This window comes from Rhodnius prolixus, unplaced genomic scaffold (assembly GCF_049639745.1).
Source record: "Rhodnius prolixus isolate KJV_2025 unplaced genomic scaffold, Rpr scaffold_1, whole genome shotgun sequence".
NCBI classification, from domain to species: Eukaryota; Metazoa; Arthropoda; class Insecta; order Hemiptera; family Reduviidae; genus Rhodnius; species Rhodnius prolixus.
Window position 1 is genome coordinate 18470913 of NW_027411581.1, and position 19675 is coordinate 18490587.

At 30.4% G+C, this 19675-nt stretch overlaps 2 protein-coding genes across 7 annotated transcripts; one reads left to right on the plus strand and one right to left on the minus strand.

The window, feature by feature from the left end:
- Window positions 1-498: 498 nt before the first annotated feature.
- LOC141456696 (apoptosis-inducing factor 3-like) lies at window positions 499-8862 on the minus strand. Of its 5 annotated transcripts, XM_074132919.1 has the most exons (11): window positions 8690-8861; window positions 8522-8596; window positions 7844-7922; window positions 7589-7767; window positions 7331-7507; window positions 5635-5801; window positions 5115-5239; window positions 4856-4989; window positions 3000-3334; window positions 2486-2702; window positions 499-1737 (listed from the first exon to the last, which is right to left on the minus strand). In XM_074132919.1, exons 2-11 carry the CDS (start codon window positions 8541-8543, stop codon window positions 1520-1522), a joined length of 1653 nt encoding a protein of 550 aa, XP_073989020.1. In that variant the 5' UTR covers window positions 8544-8596; window positions 8690-8861; the 3' UTR covers window positions 499-1519. The 5 variants fall into 5 exon arrangements, with proteins under 5 accessions (XP_073989020.1, XP_073989039.1, XP_073989030.1 ...); XM_074132938.1 differs by lacking the exon at window positions 8522-8596 and having other exon boundaries at window positions 8727-8862; XM_074132929.1 differs by lacking the exon at window positions 8522-8596.
- Window positions 8863-10137: 1275 nt separating this feature from the next.
- Window positions 10138-18922, plus strand: LOC141456690 (SRSF protein kinase 3-like). Of its 2 annotated transcripts, XM_074132882.1 has the most exons (11): window positions 10138-11085; window positions 11703-11798; window positions 12076-12291; window positions 13600-13687; window positions 14111-14305; window positions 14694-14856; window positions 15001-15159; window positions 15235-15341; window positions 15443-15550; window positions 15632-15794; window positions 17451-18922. In XM_074132882.1, the coding sequence occupies exons 1-11, from the start codon at window positions 10739-10741 to the stop codon at window positions 17654-17656; spliced, it is 1848 nt and encodes a 615-aa protein (XP_073988983.1). In that variant the 5' UTR covers window positions 10138-10738; the 3' UTR covers window positions 17657-18922. The 2 variants fall into 2 exon arrangements, with proteins under 2 accessions (XP_073988983.1, XP_073988990.1); XM_074132889.1 differs by lacking the exon at window positions 14111-14305.
- Window positions 18923-19675: the final 753 nt, after the last annotated feature.

The following is a 19675-nucleotide window of genomic DNA, read 5'->3' on the forward strand; positions in this document are numbered from 1 at the left end:
AAGGTGTGGTAACTCCAAAAAGTAGTAGCGCAAGTTTTGTCTCGAGTTGGTCTGATTTCTCAAGACAAAATACACTCGCTTTACTTTTTATTTGCATGATTCTTACCCTAATAGCTCGATTTTTCGTCGCACCGAAAATTATTGAAAGGTTTTACTGGAAAAATATAAATAAATTGATCCCATATAACAAGAGCGCAACACAAAACTTGCCGTTCTATTACAACAAATTACAATATCCAATATATTTATTATAAAAAATATTTAAATGTAATAAGTAATGACAGAAATTCGGGGATCAAATTTAAGGCGCATCCCATTTTAAAAATTATTAAATACAAAAACAATTGCTTCTCACATTCGGGGTAACTAATGTTATGACAAGTTATTAGGAACTTTAAAGTAAACAAAATAAAAACAACTTTACTTTTTGTAGAATAATAATTTAATAAATATATATATATATATATATATATATCTCCGAAAGTTTTTCAGTAAGTAACAAATAGGTAACAGCACAATTAGCACTTTATTGCAAGGCCAAAAATAGTATTGTCGAATTCACAAATCAGCCATCACGGCGACACACACATAAAAACACTTACCATACTTCTGGTAAAATTTCTCATACACGATTCGTTTTTTACCAAAAACACCTTTCTTTAACCAAATAAATATTTTTCTTTAGAGAAAGGGGAATATACATCTTTGTTTCCAGTCCGTACTTAAAATGAGTACTTATTTCTAAGTAACTGTGAAATATAATCTGATTCTTACCATAATAGCTCGATTCTTAGCCGCACCGTAAATATTTAAAAGGTTTTACTGGAAACATATAAAAAAATTGATCCCATGTAACAAGAGCACAACTCAAAACTTGCCGTTCTATGACAACAAATTACAATATAAAGAACTGCTAAGTGGTTTATGAGTTTGTCCTCGTACGAAAGCGGCTTGCTTTTTATAGACTTTAAAATTTTACCTTCACTTTCATAGATATCGTAAATTATTCCTTTTCGCAGAAATTAGATAAAAAAATCGGACTTTCTTGAATGTGCTTTTTTCTTTCAGTTAAATTTGTTTAAAAGTGAATATTGACTAAGAAATCTAACTATAGCTCATACTCGCTACAAATTTATGGGAGCAAACAACAAATTTGGTGAAAGTTACAATTGATAAACCAACATATTACTAGCCTAATTAATTTTCAGATTAAACAAATTTTAGGACGGGTAATGAAACTACTTCAGCAAATATCATTTTGAATATACAAGAAAGTGTAAAAATATTATAAAATTACCGGTGCATTTAACTTAAATTACTTTATATAAATTAATTATTTTAATAACTTTATATAAATTAATCACATATAATCATAATACTGGAGTGAGTGATGTAACAACTAGTTTTCTTCAGAAGACTATGTACTTATTACGGAAGCCATTGTGAAGATAACATTTACAACTAAGAGTGTTTCACCGTAAAAAAAAGAGCACCATTATACCTCAATTCAAACATGATATTAAATTTTAATCATTGACAATGAAAGTGGATTATCAGATATATCTTTTTTGTAGAGGGTAACTCCATTATAAGTTAATTCAGCATATTGTGCTGCCAAAGGATCTACCCCTACAGTAGTAACTGCAAGGATTTGATCATCTTTGCAATAATAACATGCAAATTTCAAGCTCTCTACATCACCGGCAACAATCGTATCGTTGTATGAAGGAGCATATCCTGAAAACAAGAAAAAAAAAGTTCCATTAGAAATAAATACAATTCAATGATTTAAGATGGCAGGTCCACGTTTAATCTGAGAAGGTAGCTTCATAAACTTACAGTTTTGATTAAAGAGAAAAATAGTCATTAACTGAATGAGTTAAGAAAGTGTTTTTCGGGCGAGATCTAAGGGGGAACTACAAAACAGCTGTCTTGAAAGATTACAAAGGTGGAAGCAAACAAACTTCACTTCAATTTTTTTCATATTTTATAAAATCGCAAACCAGGGAACGATCATAAACTGTATTTACTACATTAATATCCATTATTTTTCTAACCAACTTCTGCCTGCCTTTAAAAGTGAATTGTAGAAGACTCCTGACCAGAGAAATTAAAAATGCTACCAGCAGGACTCGAGCCAGATCCTAAATAATTTAAACATATTCGTACGTGAATTTCTAATAGCTTCTTACGTTTTATTCACTGTTACACAATTCTTCTTGAGAATTCCAAGTTAACTGGTAGACTGTCGAAGTAATGGTGGACGCGTAATAACAGAAGTTCTACAAAGAAACGTTTGAAATAGAACAAAAAGTTAGAAGAATACTAATTTAAATAACATTGGCTAAAATCTTCTAGGAAATAAGAAAATTTATTGCCATATAATTAGGACCCCTCCAAAAAAACTATTCTATTTTTGTACAATTTGAATATAAAATGTAGCAAATCTGTTTTTTAATGGAAATCTTTATAATACAATATTTACCAGCATATCTGAAGGAAATTCCAAATAGCATTGTCCAAAAGAATGGAACCGTCTTCAGTGGAGTTGTAACTGACATCATGTTGAGGGCTGCTATCTTCCCATGGTAATGTGCTAAACCCCAATGACCAATGCTTTTTTTCATATCTCCAGCGGCAAATACAGGAGCTTCCGCAATATCACCGCCGGCAAAAATGCCAGGACAATTAGTTTCCAAAAACTGGATTAATATATCGCATAAGATTAGTGAAAAGTCATTTACTCATAATTATGGTTTTCTTAAAATAATTATTTCATTCATTTAAATGAGAACATGCAGTACAATGACTCTTTATTTTATTACTACTTTTTGGTTAACGTAAACTTAGATAACTATAACAAAATTGTTGATATCACCATGTTTTGAATTTGTTATGTGTTTAAGATAGAAGTATTTTACTTCTTTATATTCAACGTTCTTAATTTTATTACTTCTCCCATTAATCTTAATTAAATCTTATTTGATTTGTTGACTTACCTTGTTGACGGGAACGGAACCATTGTCATTTATAGCTATGCCGGAATCATTTAGGAAATCAGAAGCAAATGTAGTCCCCAATCCAACAATTACAACGTTTGCAGGTAGTAATGTCCCATCTGATAGCACAGCCGCATTCACACTGGTTTCATCACCTTCCAAATGATCAATAGTAACACCTGTGCGCAGTTTCACACCTTTTTCCGTGAAAAGTCTAGCTATTCGTTCTCCAACTACAGTACCTAATGATTCTGCAAATGGTACTGAACTACGACCTATTACTGTCACCGATCCTTGATTGCATTTTTTTATGCAATATGCTGCAACTTCCATACCTAGTAAAATAAAAAAATAATGTATATAAAATAATTCGTTATGTACTTTTTCATTTTAGTTTTTCTGTACATTTAAAAACGTTTCTACATCAATTATGCTATTTATTTTTTTTTTAATTTAAGGCGCGTCAAAATCTGAGCTCATTGGCGCCCAGGGCTTTTTTACATCGAGTACGGTAGTACAGTAGCCGCCACCAGGAGAACAATTCCAACCCAGGATCTTCGTACAGGGATCCAACACGCTAAACCCTTCTGCTTACAATTACTGCTTCCATTGCATAAACCCTAATAATTTTTATATGACTTAATATTTATTAATAAATTTTCATTTTAAATTAGCTAAACCTATTTTCCACTGGCTTGTAATTCCTCCTAGCGTTAAGACTCTAATCAAAGCAAAAAGTTCAAAAAGCAGAATGAAATACTTTTACATAAAATATTCTTGTATAAAACAGAATTAAAAAGTTGATTATAAAGATTTATTTAATGACTATAGATTAAAATTCAGATAGTAACAATATTTCACACTTTTTTCTTCTTTTCAGCTAATAATTTCGGCCAAATATAGTAGAAAAGTTCCAAAAAAGTTAGTGGTTAATGGTTATTTAAATATTATCTTCCGTCCTTCCATACTTATTTGTCCCACTTACTTACAGCTTCAGTTATAGGAATAAATATTTGATCGCTTCTGAACAAGCCTCACACGTATAAAAAAGCAGAACTTGTCAAAAGTTAAAATTGATCTATTCAAGGGGTATTCAACATTTTTATACCTAACGCCTACTTTTGTACCTCTCTTGGTAGTTAAATTTTCTAACAGTTCCCCGGTTCCACATTACCTGGATTTATAATGTATGGCAATAACTTTACTTTAAAGAAATTTATAAAGCAGAGTTACAAAGTTAATGCACATTCTTTAAAGATGAAACATGCAAGATAAAACATATAATAATAATTACTTAGTAAATATTTTATATCGACTTCCGCTAAGTTTGGCAGGATAAATCTTTATAAAATAATTTACTGCAGTTAAAATGTTGCTGAGACATACATGGTACCAAATTTTCTAAGGAACATATACTACCGAAATATACCAGTATATGATTTTTTAACTAACTGCAATGCATGCTAATTCGCTGTTTATGCTTCACTTAGCACAAAATTCGTTAAGCCCAAAAATAAATTTTATGTAAACCGTTTTAATTTTTTGCAATCTATATTGGTGACCTCAGGGAGAAATGAATGCGTAATCCTTCTTTTGTTATTACCTTGACATCTTGCCAATCAAACATAAAGAAAGAAAAAAAAAGAAAAATCAAAGTAAAGGAACCTGAGGAAAGGCTTCACTTAAAATATCACCAATTTATGTAAATTACACGACAAGCAGTTCTGATTCGAAACAAACGTTCCAACGAAATTCAATTCATGCACATTTAACATTTTTATTAAATCATCTTTCAAATATCACGAGTACAATCCTTAATGGAACGATATAATTAAAACCCTAAGCAAAAGACTTACCAATGAAAGAAGTTCCTATAATTACAACCTGCGATGAAGGGGTTAATACTTTATTAATTTCTTCGGCATCAGAGAGAGTCCTAAGAGCAAATACGTTCTTTAAATCGCTTCCTGGTACAGTTAGTTTTCGGGGCCTGTCAATTAAAAAAAATAAAAATAAATAAATAACTTTACCACTATGAAAGAAAAGTGAAATAATGAATTCTTAGTACACATACTCATAAGAATTAACCAAACTTGCTTGATATAGGATACTTACTCGGATCCCGTTGCAATAAATATTGATGAGTAATTCAATTTAAGTTTGTTATTTAAAATTAGAAGTTTTTGTTTCGCATCAAGGCTCACAGCTTTTGTTGAAAGCATTAATTCAATGTCATGTTCCTACAACAAAAATCGAAAAACATGTTCTTAACTTAAAAGACCTTTTTCATCTTTATTCATGACAAGTAAGAGGTTTTATTGGCTTAGAACGTATTATTTGTTTGGATTTAAAAAACAATGGATTATTACATTTTTTTTATTTATTATTTTTATAAAAATAATATTTAAATATTTCATTTTTAAATTTTCTTTTTTAATTACTGGTTGTGAAAGATAGTTTTTACATGTTTTTCAAACATTCGGCACGGATGTGTGATTCAAGAATAAAACCTTTAAAAAAGGCAACAAATATTTGGAAATTATAATAAATCAAACTTTCAAGATCTATAATTTATACAAATGTTGGGGGGCAGCACTTTTTTTTACTACAATGTGTTTTTCAGGCAGAACCAAACCTTGTAAAATGTTTCCGGGCGAAGCTTAATTTGATCAATGGTGTAGTCCAACTGTTTGCTCAGTTTTATTCTATCGTAAGGCGGGTATGCATCAGCTGAGATAAGAATAAGACGTCCAGTAAATCCTTCTTGCCTTAATGTTTCAGCACAAATTTGCCCAGCAGGACCTGTAATAAGTCTTAATGTTAGAGAAAAAATGTTCACTGTATTCAATATATTAAAATTAAAATAAGTCAAGTTTATGTAAAGAATTTTGATTTTCACTTCTGTCCGTTGTCATTTATTTCCATTTATACGTCCGTTCTATTTATTTACTGCACTAAGCATACACTTTTAGGTAAGAAGCCCAAAAATTAATTTTCAAAATACAAAAAAATTAAAAATAGTTACAAATGCAATCACTGCCAGGATAGATTGAGCAGCAATAATAATAGTTAATAAAACAATTACTTTTTCAAATTAAGAAAACCTTGTCGAAAACGAAAAGTAAAATAATTGCCTATTTTTTCAGGCGGGCTTTACGTCCAACTACATACACAATTAGGTGTCGTGGATGGAGGCGACTAGCAAACATACTTTACTGTAAATTTCTTTTATTAACCATTAAATAAAATCCAAAACCTAAGACCGGGAATCGAACCCAGTACCACAATACATATTAGCTTTACAGGTCTCGCCTCTAACCGCTCGGCTACCAAGGCGCCTCGAAAATGAAAACAAACAGCTTTATCAAGTATTTCAAGTCAAAAGTTGTTCAATAAATAAACCTCTAAAAAAATTCAAAAAATAAAATTTAGGCTTCTAAATGTGGACAAGATTCTATAAGATATTGTGGCAAGAACCGAGATCAAGGATACTTCTAAATTATAGGTGTACCTGTATTGGAAAACATCATGGTTCAAGAGAATGACAGTAAATAAGCATAAGGGGCAACAATACTAAATTTACACAAAATTACTAAAGAGAGGCGTTCAAACACCTAGTATCAAAGGAATAGTTTAAAAATAATTAGCTTATAAAAACTTGCAAGCTGCTATTCATTTCGTGAACAATTATTTCTTAAGTAGAAGTTTTGTACCTTTAATCAGAATTGAAAGCATATTACAAATTACAATTCTTTGTGCAAGTTTCTATCTCTACTAGACATTTCGCTAAACTTTGGAAATTAAAGTGAATGTGTTGATAACTTCAACAAACATGAAAATTCCCCTCAAAATGCGAAATCTAAGAAAATTAGAGTTCTAAGTTATTCTAAACGTAATTTCATAGGCGAGGACTTAGTTTCTACTTCGATATAATGAATGGGAGTGGCTATGAAATATGTATTTAACTCAATAATGGTGAGCACTTCGGAAGGATTACGTGTACGTAAATAGTTCTTCTGAGAACTTATTTACTTGATGAATCATCTTCATTACTACACGGTCTCTGTGCTTACTCAAGTTATTTGAACAAAGGCTTTCTCTAGAGGTGTTTTGCGCTTACCAAAGTTTGTACACATTAACTACCTCTACAGCACCTGTGTGAATGTTTGAGAATCAAGGTAAATAATGTTCAGTTAAATAATGAATAATAAATAATAATGAATAAATAATGGTCAAAGCAGAAGAGACAAGACCTCTTGGAAAGTCGCTTGCCTACTTCTCCCAACCAAGAATTATGCAACCTCTCTCTACCTTACTTATCAAAAACTAACCTCCTCCAACAATGATGAAAGTAGTGTTATTGTTTGGATCTCTAGCACTCATACATTTCAATATCTTATTACTTTTCAAATCACTTTTCTTTGCGCGAACCTTAACCCCACCTCCTGATTCAATTTCTACTTGGTAACATGGAATGCTATCTAGTCCTGGAAAGTCTTCAATATCGCCTAAATAATTTCAGCATATTATCATTAACAAAATTCAAAAAGTGCAATTTTAATACAGCTTTATTAATCAATCATAACCACCTGTTTTAATGTTGAAACAAGCACCGTGCCAGGGACATCTAATTCTGCCATTACCCAACGCACCACTTGATAAGGGCGCTCCATAATGTGAGCACTTGGTTCCAATTGCATTAATCACACCATTTTGTTTGATTAGAAGTACTTTTCCACCGTCAGTACCAAGATCACAAACTTTCATCCTTTAAAAAATGATCTAAAATAAGCTGTAAGAGCTAATGATAAATTATTTGCTCTAAGAGCCTGAGTAATACTTACCCATTTTCAGCTATTTCGGATTCTTGACAAACTATATCTTCAACGAATGCATCAGTAGACCCATTTGTAACAACCCGATCTAGAAAAAAAAAATGGTTATGCTGTTCATCAAAAATTGAATTATTTACAGTATAATTCAATTACATGACGCAAATTTTGCTATCTATTTCTAAATAAAATTTCAAATTATTTTCTCGAAATTATATGCTGAGGATAAAAAAGAAAGTTTCAATTCATTTTAAAGAGGGTGTCAGTTAAATAAAAATAAAACAGAACTTATTCATATATACAATATTCATTAGAATTCATTAAAAACACTAATTAAGCAATTGAAAAGAGGTCATACGAACATAATTTAATTGTGAAACTACAAGGCTGATTGTATAAAACATAACTGGGCTACAATATACCTTGTTTATTTTAAAATTTAATAGCGTTAATACGTGCCAATGCAACACAAAACTATTTAAAAGAAGACTAGGCTACCCTCAAGTGCGTGGTTCATGAAATATTAGAAAATCGTACATTTTGAAATGTGCAAACCAGATAATATCCTTAAAAGTCGAGAACATCCAACAGAAAAGGGTGACATAGTTTAGAAATAACAATGAAAACCTCATGCATTTAACAGGAAAACAAAATAAAAAGGTTAGTTTGATATTACCGATATTTTCCTACCTTTACAGTTATTAAGACCCATTTCTCTGCCTCAAATTAGAAGTTACTGCAGAATTGTGTAATAAAATGTATGATCTATAATGTACATAAAGTACAATTATCAAACGCGCGAAATTAAGAACTATTATTAATAAATAGTAATGAGTAAAGAAAGAAATAATGCCCCACCCATTCTGGAATTCCAAAGAATATCTTTATAAATTACCCTTTCACCAATCTCTGTCAATGCCAAATGAAGGAAACAAACGCAGAAGTGATTTTTTTAAACTATTCATCACGGCCGAACAAAATTGAATCGAAAGCACACTCCATTCCACTGCCCGCAATATAATGTGAGTGAACGAGTGAAGTAAGGGATTCCTTGAAATATTCGATTGTATTCTCTAATTATTTTGTGACTATTAATTAAAAACTTAAAAGATCAAATAACAATTGATGAAATTTTATGCAACAAAATAACAATATATTTTTATTACTCGTAGGAGACTATGGTTATAATATCTTTTAATTTTCTTTGGAAGGTAGAAATTAAAAAATCTCTAGCAAAAATTAGGGAAAATTTTTACATTGAAAATCTTTTGTGACGTGAGATTCAATAAGGCTAAATCATGCCGCAATCCTAAAAGTTTTACAAGAAACAAGACTTTTCGAAAATTGTCTTTACTCAGATCTGTTATAGAACTTTTAATTGTACAGTACATATATCGGTAAGTTAAAATAAAATATTGTATCACGCACTTAACATCATGATTAAATCACTATTTCTCAACAATTCCTTAAACATTTACGAGGAAATTAAAGAAATATACGGCAATGTAAAATTAAGTATTTCTTAATTAAATATCAACTGGAAAAGATACACCAAAGTATTTACTTTTAATACAAGTAATATTTCAATTATTTATTAGTAAGACAGGTAAACTAGTAACGTTAGAATTGTAATGTTACGATTTCATCAAATAGTGAAATGTATGTTCAAAACATTACAATATATTTGTGTGTTAAAAAAACTAATAATGTTTATTACAAATATGTAAATCTCAGACGATTTTTGCACAGAATGGATTCCTTGTAGTGTAGAACTTGCGCACGAAGCAGAGGGGGCCGCCCGAGAATATTTGTACTTTTAGTATATTCAGAAGAACCAAATGTCACCATTATTAAAACTGTCCGGTAGGACAGTTGTATAAGGGTTGATCGTCAAAAAGTGCACGAAAAAGCGTAACGTTGAAAAACGCCCAACTTTGAATTTGTTTTTCTTATACATATATATATTTGGCTTTAATGACATCAACTAATTTTTGTTTTCGTGCCTTTTTTTATGAAAAAAGAATTTTTAAAAGTAAACGAAAAATAATTAATATAATTTTGTTAAAAGGGTAAAGTTAAGAAGAGTGAGCTGAATGGCAAGTCAGTAACTTACCCTAAAACATAAATATGGGTTAAGATCTCTTTACCGTAATGATGCTCGAGTTCGTTTCTGATGAAAATATTACTTAAATAATATCTCAGCACATCTTAGTCTCCAAATCGGTTCACCGGTATACCACTTCATTAATTAGAATTGCAATTTATTTTTTAGTTTCTTGTAAATTGCCTAATGAATTTTTTCTTTAAATTATGAATAGTTTCTTCACGCAATTAAAGAGAAGGATTAATTTTAGGTTGATTCTGGTGGTGGCGAAGTTAAATTATTATTTTCTATTATTATTATTATTATTATATGATTACAAACTTAAACAGCTTCAATTGGTAATATTTTCAGGAAAATGTCATTTAAGGAGGGCTCGCAGCAGTTTAGTTTTAGTCGTGTCTAAATTGACGTTTCTAAAGATGTTTCGATGTATTGCTAATCTTTCACTTTGTACGAAGTTTATAATTCAGAAATAATGTAAAAGAAATTGAGTTTTAGTTCACATCTATACGATTCTGGTCCAAACGGTTTTCTCAAATTTTCAATGATTTTCGAAAAAGGCTTACTGAAAATTTGTTTTACTTTTTTAGTAATAGCAACTTGGATCATATACATATATAAAAAAAAACTGCCTTTGTAAACTTTGTGTGTGAGGTCAGGTACTGATTAATAAATTTGGCTCTTGACCAATCGTTATTTATAGATATGTGTTGTGCAACAAGATTATTTTTGTTTATTTTTTTAGAACAGTAGTAGGAATGGAAAAAAAAAACGTTCTAGGCATTGAATAGGCAGTCATCGTTATGGGCCCTATTAGGGCATGGACTGGTGTTTCCTTGCTGCTAGTTTCACTTCTCTTAGCTGTGCCGCGTCAGTTTCGTTATCCTCATCTTGGTTACTCGCTTGGTTTAGAATGGTATTCCTTAGATGGTATACCGATATTAAATGAAAAAATTTGGATAACTGGTTGGGGTCCTATATGTTTGAGGACAGATTCTACGTCAGAGACAACATCCTTATGTTTACTTCTTAGTGTGACATCTCTTATTCTAGTCACTTCGGTTAAATGCCTTCCTACTGAACAGCGCAAAATAAGAATAGCGATACGCCTGGACAACCAGATTACTAACATAGCTTCCTGTGATGGCTGGTACATTTAATGCTCTCTCTTTAATATATATAGATATATTTATTTCATAGATGATAATGAACTTGATTATTCATTTTATTATTATTATTATTTTGCAAAGGTTTAGTCCTGGAAAGTTACCTAATTTAGATACATGTAAATGTAAAAACTGCAACCATCAAAACAATTATTTGAGTTTCATATTTTAAATGCTTTATCAAGTTTTGTGTGGTTCTATTTTAACACAGACGTTTGATAGCAAAATTATTATCTACACTGAGTGTTTTAAATCTTTGAATATAAACCATTTCTAAAATTTGACAAAAATTCCGTTTATGCCAATAAACTTGTATGATCTTATTTTTAAGTCTTGTAAATTAAAAGAATATAGGTAAATTTTCCGAGAGATTTTCAAATATATTACAATAAACTTGAAAATTGGAAGCTATTTAACTAAATTAAAACTTTCAGAAAAAGAATAGATTTTTCTTTTAAGTGAAATAATAAAAATAGCATTAGTTTTGGACAAGTAATATTTGTTTTTTTCTGGTTTAAACAATTAGTGCGGTGAATATAATTACGTTTATAATAGAAATGCCGATTATAATAAATAAATTGAATTTTTTGCTATTCAACAGTAGTCAAAACGAATCGACGTTTGCACAAAAGCAGATTACCATCAGGCAGAATGCAACATCTTCACAACCTCGGCTTATTCAAAATAGAAAGTCTAAGTAAGTTACTATTTCCGTTAAATAAAGCCCTTTTATATTGCCAATCGTTACCCAAATACATTAGAGATCCTACGGAAAGATTCTGAATAAAAAAATTCCCCATATTTACTTCGAAAAAAATTAACTTAAAAAAATTAATGGTATTGTATATTGTAATATTATAAAAATTAATGTACGTAGCCACCTGAAAAACTAACTCTCTGGATTATTATAAAAATATCGTATATCAAACTACCCAATATTGTATTTTCACGATTATTTTTTTACACACTTTCAGATCAGAACCTAGAAATAATTTCACACCGGATGATAGACAGTCTGAGGAAAGACGCATATGTGATGAAGATTTTAACGACCGAGAGCCATTGGCAGAATATGTACCGGGCGGCTACCATGCTGTACATCACGGCGACGTTTATTCTGGAAGATACTTCATCCTGAGAAAACTTGGTTGGGGACATTTTTCTACCGTATGGCTCTCTTGGGACTTGATGTATGTAATTTTAATGATTATTTTTTAAAAGTCATTTTATTTTTTTAATTAAGGCATAATAAACCTGCTTATTGGCGCTTGAATGAATAATGTACAGCAAATCATTTGTTCTAAGGAAGGCTTCGAACATTAGAAAACATTTGTTTTTAATTTTCTTTCTGAATTAATAAAATACATTTATTTTGCGGGCATTAAGTAATTATAATGTAATACACCCTTTTAGGCTTTGTGTTTCACAAGCTTAAGTAGCTTGCTTTCAAAAGCTGATGTTTCTGCCCAACCAATCTCTATTTACTTTAAATCTATATTATTTCTATTTTTTGAAGGAGAAAGAAGTTTTTTCCTAAATGTAACACTTTTTCTTTTTTTTTATCTCATTCAATCAGAATTTATGATGGTTTTTGCGTTACACCATCGACCCATTTACAGAATTCAGAGTGATTTAATCCAGATTCGCTTGCGTACTCTTATCCAAAATAAATATTTTCTTTGGTGTCAATATGGATAAAAATGGGACTATATTCTATATTGAAATTCCGTCATTTTACTTCACCTAATAAGAATTAAAACGTGAATTTAAACACAACCGAAAAAAAAAACAGGGGCGATGAATTTAGTGAAGTATAGTTACAGTTTATTCAACTAATAATTGTGCATTGTTGAAGTGGTAAATTTGGTCTGTGTATCATAATTCGTAGAAATTTCAAATTATATATGTAAATGGTTGGTTTATCATTTAGAAATTCTGATGGAATTAAAAGTATGCATAGAACATAATTTAATGTTGGATAATCATGATGATTCAAACTCATTAATTAAATTAGGAGAAATGGGCGTGACTGCCAAACCTCATTGAAATGTCCTTGAATTTTCCGTCATTTATAGATCAGTCTATCCCTTCAAAATCGTTTTTAAAGTATAGAAACATTCTTGGAAGTGCAGGATTATTAATGATGTCAGCAAAACATCAGGGGCAACATTATAACACTATTTTATCAAAACAGTGTACATTTAAGGATATTTAAACAGTAGTAGATATTTAAATACTAAAAACTGTCCAAAAAAATATTTCTCAAGAGTCCCTTTTTTTCGATTATGCGTAATCATAATGATTCAATTTAATCATGTTAATTGCATTAAGGAAAATAGGTGTTACTGCCAAATCTTATTATTTTCTCAAAAAACTCAACAATTATTTTTAAACATTTCATTAAATTTATGTGATTATGTTAGAAATATCTTTTATGAAATGAATATAAAATCGTTTTCAATATTATAATACAAGATTGTGATGAGAGTAGTTTATAGGAAGAAAATGTTTGTTGCTTTGAAGATATCAAAGAGTGCTACACAGTATAAGGAAACTGCCTTGGATGAAATTCGCCTGATACAAGCTGTAAGCGACTAATATGGATATTTTTATTTATTTTGAAATAATTTTAATCATTTAATTTTTTAATAATTTTTGTTAATGAAAGAAATTTTTCGTAAATAGGAAACTCTTGAAATCCTGAAATGTTTCTTTCATGAATGATTTTATTTCTTATCTCTCCTAAACTTATCTAGTGATCAGCTCGTATTACATTAAAACATAGATGGGAAGTAACGAAGGGGTAAGGGTTGTTTCTAGACAAGATCCCAGAATTTGTAATCATATTTTTATTTTCTTTGTAGCAACATATTGCGCAGGGTTTCACGTAACTTTTATATTTCATATAATAATTTATATTTAAAAAAATCTCATTTTAGGCTCTAAAAATAAAGGGGCAGATTAAATAAAATTATTTGCTCTTATTAAAAAATAATAAATCTTATTCAGGCATATGATGGTGACCCGAAGGATCCCCGAAGATATGGAATTGTCCAATTGTATGATCATTTTGTAATTAGTGGCACTAACGGCCAACATGTCTGTACTGTCCTAGAAGTTTTAGGAGACAATCTTCTCAAACTACTGATAGACTCCAAGTATCAAGGATTGCCTCTCTTTACGGTCAAAATTATTATCAAACAGGTTTATTTATATTTTTAAATAATGGTTTTAATTCTACAAGTGCAAAACTTGAATCGCATAGTGTAGGACGTATGCTTACTTGATTCTTTTGTTTGGTGAATGTGTTAATCAAATTAAATGTCTAGTTATGGCATTTAATTAGATGCTGCCATCTAATTTTTCTTTTATAAAAATGTTTTCTGTTTGTTTTTTCGGACTTGGCTTACGCTACTTACTAGAGATCAAGATATATTTTTAAAAATAACAAATCAGTTAAAAATATTTATATTTAGAATTAAAACAAACTTTTAATAATGAGTGTTAAAGGGCTTGCATTGCTTTAATGCGTACATGAGCTTTCATATCCACTTATAATTATTATCCTCATGCAGTTTTGATTTACTCGTAGGTATTGACTTCATTGAGCTATCTACATGAAAAATGTAAAATTATTCATACAGATATAAAACCAGAAAATATTTTACTATGTGTAACTAATGACTGGTTAGTAAGATTAGCTTCTGAAGCAATGAAAACTTATAGACTCAGCGGTACACTACCACATTATTTAGGTTTGCACTTTATTTAGAAAATCAGTGATCCTTTTACGTCGTTATTTTGAAATTGTAGCTCTTATTTTATTTGTTTTAACTTTCTTTTTGTAATTTTTATTTAAACTAATGTTTCATTTCTTTAAAAAAATGTTTTTCTTGAAGGTATTGGTATGAAAAGACAAAAATTAAATGATGGCAGAATTTCTATGATGGACGTTGATTTACTTTTTAAAATATGCGTCAGGGAAAATTCGATACGAAAAAAACATAAATTAAAATTTTCAAAAATTTTTTCATTTAGTGAAAAACAGTTACACAGAGGTACAGTAACTTGTTTTGTGTAGAAAGATTATATGTTTTTTTTATCTGTTCATATTAGAAAAATATTTTGCGTAGTTGGCAAAGGTAAAGTTTCAAAAAAAGAGGAACAAAAGAAATCTAAAATGGAAATGAAAGAAGACATACAAGTGAAAATAGCCGACCTCGGTAACAGTTGTTGGATTGTTAGTATTAAATATCTATAAGATTATAGTTAATTATGTCTGAAGGAATGGTTTAAATAGTGATATTAAATCTCTGGTTAATTGTTTTTTGGGCAATATAGGATCAACATTTCAGTGAATCTATACAGACACGGCAGTACCGAAGTCTTGAAGTAATAATTGGAGCAGGTTACGGTACTGGTGCAGATATTTGGAGCACCGCATGTCTTGTTCGTAAATGTGTTTTAATTATGTTAATAAATGCTTTTTAATGAGAACATAAATTATTATATGTAAACGTTTATTTGTAGGCTTTTGAATTGGCTACTGGTGATTACTTATTCGAACCTCAAGCCGGATCTGATTATACCCGCGATGAAGACCATTTGGCGCATATAATCGAACTTTTGGGTCCTATACCGAAGCATGTTATCATGGCTGGGCAAGAATCGCATCACTTCTTCAAAAATTCTGGTAAATTTACTGATTACAGTTATCAATCCAAATTATCCGCCCTTTACTTGTATATGCTTCCCAGACTTGGACCTTGAGTAAGACAGAAGAGAAGGATTTTCGAAAGGTAGATTCTTCGGAGAATTTTTGGGCCATTAAAAGAGGGAGAGGTCTTGAGAATAAGAAGGAACAGGGTGCCGTACGCCGAAGAGGAGTTGTAAAAGTTATCACGACAGGAAGGCTGAGCTGAGTAGGCCACTTAGCTAGAATGGTGAAACCTGAGATCCCAAAGAAAGTTTTAGAAGAGACTATTTACCAAACTAGAAAGGCTGGAAGGCCGAGGCTGAGGAGGGCAGATGGAGTGGCGACTGACGCTAGAGCTCTTTTGGGAATTTCGAACTGGAAAAGCAGGTTGCCGGATGCTCATTAGGGAGGTCAGAACTCACCGTGAGTTTTAGGGCCGTATAGTAGTAGTTATCAATCCAAAAGCATTAGGATTATTTTATTGTAAAGAAAACATTGCTCTAACCTAATGGTTTTCAAACATTTTAACAGTGCGACCCCACATGAGTCATTTAGGTAACACGCTGACCTAAAATTAAAATAATCAATAATCTACTTCTAATTGCCCAAAAACTAGGACTAGGTAGTATTAAAAATCTGGAAGATGTTAATTTACTTTTTTTTATTTCACACAAAACAAATATAAGTGTTAAAACAATTACAATAAGCTGAAGTCGTCGTTCTAAAAATATAGTAAACTGTTAAAAATTTAATAAAATTTCTCATTTTAGAAACTAATATTTATATATATTAAAAAGTTTGTCAATCATGTATTTGCATTCAATTAAATTTATTTACAATTTTTCTATCCACCTTGCGATCCCAAGGTAATTTTTTGCGACCCTAAATGGGATCGCGTCCTACAGATTGAATACCATTACTCTAACCAACTAACCTCGAGAAGTGGTTTCTAACTCAAAAGATTTTTGTACATCATCATTTATTTGGCATTGCCATCTTCTGAACTAGAAAGAAGTGTATGCATTTTCTTTTTCTTGTATTCAAAATATTTTCAACATCTCCTTCTGAAGACATTTTCTTCATTAGAAAGTTCACAGAATACAAGTTACTGCTCTGATAATGCAAAATTCGTTACTGTTTACCTAGGATTATTTTCAGTACCGAATAGTTTACTTTTATTGGCGAAATATTTATCGACGTCTTTATCTGATAAGTCGTTTCTAGGGCATTCATTTCTGTATGAAATCTTAAATTTTCATCATTTTCTTACATCTTTAAAAAGTCTAGACATAATCTTGAGTAAATATGTTGTATGTAGGAGTAAAAAAATTGCATTTTAAATCTGTTTCACTTCGAAAACAAAACAAAAATTTGAAATACATTTGAATTAACAGATTTTTTTATTAGTATTACTTAGGTTCTGATAAAGCCATGACGTTATAGAACAGAATATTTGAAGGAAGCTTAAGCCAGTCTCCGGTTGACTGGAGTATTAATTCCAGTGTTTATATAAGTTTAAATAAATGGGGGTTAGAAGGTAAGAGTTTCCAACTCACCAATAAGCATTGTTAAACGATAGTAAAAGATTTTTATGTCGTTAATTTTCGACAAGTTATTTTTAGCTTTTTAAAAATAAAATATGTTAATTTTTAGGTGAGCTTACCCACATAAACAACTTAAAGCCGTGGCCACTCTTGGAAGTTTTAATAGAAAAATATCGTTGGACAAGAGAAGACGCACGTTTATTTGCATCGTTTTTGGAGCCAATGTTGACATTTGATCCTTTGGAGAGGGTTACAGCCAGGCAATGTCTTCAACACGAATGGTTTGCTGATATTACAGAAATATCTAAAGAATAATTTGGAATAGAAAATTTGACCAGGATTGTAAAAGTACTAATGAGGAGTGATTATGATGAAAATTTAGTGGTATGAGATTTTGTCGGCAATTTAGTGTACCATCTTAATTAAACTGGTACTCACCAATATCTATCAGGTTTGAAGTCGGAGTGATTTCTATAGAAAAGAAGGATTAAAAAAAAAAAAATTAATTCTGGCTTGCCTACCGGATGTACAAACAGAATTATGTTCTAAGTGATTAAAACAAATGATGTTCCCTAAATATAAAGTGAGGGTTAATAAAAAAAAAATATATAACAATAAAAATTAAAAACAAAATGAAAGAATGTTTTGTTAATTTTTTACTTTTAATATTATTGCATAATATTTTTAATTTTACTTAAATAAAATAATTTGTTATTTAAAGAAAAAAGAAATTAAAAAGAATTTTTTCAAAGCTGGCTGAATTTTGATATAAATAAATACTTAGAATAAAGATGTAATAAATAATTTGCAAAAGCAAATAGTAATATCGTAGTACAGTTTGGATCACGTGCAATAATAATAGGTTTGAGTACTTATTCTAAAACAAAGGAACTTCTAATAATCAATTATACTTTTTCTTTTTTTTTTTAAGTTCTTAAGGTTTTTGTGGTTTGAGGAATACGTAATTAACCAACGATGTTCATAATTTATAATACTTCAGTGCCATTGACAGTATGAATAAGAAAAGGATCAAATATTTACAAGAAAGACATTATTAAAATTGCGTACTTGAAGACTTTTGACGTATAAACTTGCATGACCTAAAAAATTTAATTAACATTCGAAATTAAGGGTCAGGTATATGTAATTATTGAGACTAATACTATCTACAAGTTATACGTCTTCATTCTCCACTTCAATAGGGGAAAAAATACAAAAAATAAGAAACCATTAACTTAGTTCATTATAAATTATTCTGTTACTATCAATCTTACGTAATTAATAATAATTATAATTCCTGGAGATTCCCTTGTCCTCCAGCCGCGACGTTCCTACTAAAATAATTATTATAAAGAGAGAGTTAAAGAGAGGATAATGGACAATAAAAATTTTTTATTAGATGTAGCAAATATCTTGAAAGCAAAGTGAGGTACTAATTTTATTGAAAAATAAACTCAGTGATTTAGTTTGTCTCTTAAGAGACTAATTTATTTTCTTCAGATGAAGAAACATTTAAGAAATAATAATAAAAAAATACAAAATGGTTCTTTACTGTCAATATATTGGTTATTTATTAATTAATTGATTGTTTTACTCTATGTTGATTTGAAGAGAATGCCTTACATCTCTTTCATAATGAAATTGTTTCCTCCCGCATTATTTTTAAAACTGAAAACTTGCTTAAGTATTACATCAATACACTCAGCATTGAAGCTAGAGAGGTGGCAGTCACCGTAGCAAGGAATTACGTTGTGTCCCTCTTCATGAGGCTGAATTTCTTTATTATCTCTCTAAGACATCAGAAGCGAAGATGAAGTGCATTACTGTGGGGTGTCCTCTCGTGAAAACGAAATAAGCCTTCACCCATCAAAAGTGCAGGCTCTTGTGATAATTGACTTTCTCATGGGGTGTTGCATTAAAGTTGCAACGTTTGGTACTAATTATTCGCATAATGTGGACATTTTTATTTTATTTGCGTTTTGGCAACTGCAATAATAGAAGTATGATTTTGTGACTGAAAGTCATTAATAGGTGTTTGTGTTTGATTGAGAGACAAATTTTCAGTACAATATTGAAACCAAACGTTTTTTTTCTAAATGATATCCCCAAAATTTCTCTTCTGTACTGATGTTCTTTTCAAGGCCACTTGTTCAACTACCATCAAGGAGGGGGGAGGATATTTAACATACTTGTCTTAATTTTCTCTTTAATATAATCCAAGGCTAATCGGAAATCGAACCCTGTACAACAATTAATACATCTTAGGTTTGGAACACGCCTTCCTTCAGCCCATAGTAACTCTAAATAAATGCCATCTCCTGGATTCCCAATCCA

Excerpts from the sequence above, each read along its gene's own strand:
- LOC141456696 (XM_074132903.1), bottom strand. The coding sequence starts at position 8,435 with ATGTCACCCTTTTCTGTTGGATGTTCTCGACTTTTAAGGATATTATCT. Across the intron at positions 7,923-8,368 it reads TGGTTTGCACATTTCAAAAT|ATCGGGTTGTTACAAATGGG; the intron begins GTACGATTTTCT and ends TTTTTTTTCTAG. Across the intron at positions 7,768-7,843 it reads TCCGAAATAGCTGAAAATGG|GATGAAAGTTTGTGATCTTG; the intron begins GTAAGTATTACT and ends CATTTTTTAAAG.
- LOC141456690 (XM_074132882.1), top strand. The coding sequence starts at position 10,739 with ATGGGCCCTATTAGGGCATGGACTGGTGTTTCCTTGCTGCTAGTTTCA. Across the intron at positions 11,086-11,702 it reads ATAGCTTCCTGTGATGGCTG|TAGTCAAAACGAATCGACGT; the intron begins GTACATTTAATG and ends GCTATTCAACAG. Across the intron at positions 15,795-17,450 it reads TCACTTCTTCAAAAATTCTG|GTGAGCTTACCCACATAAAC; the intron begins GTAAATTTACTG and ends GTTAATTTTTAG.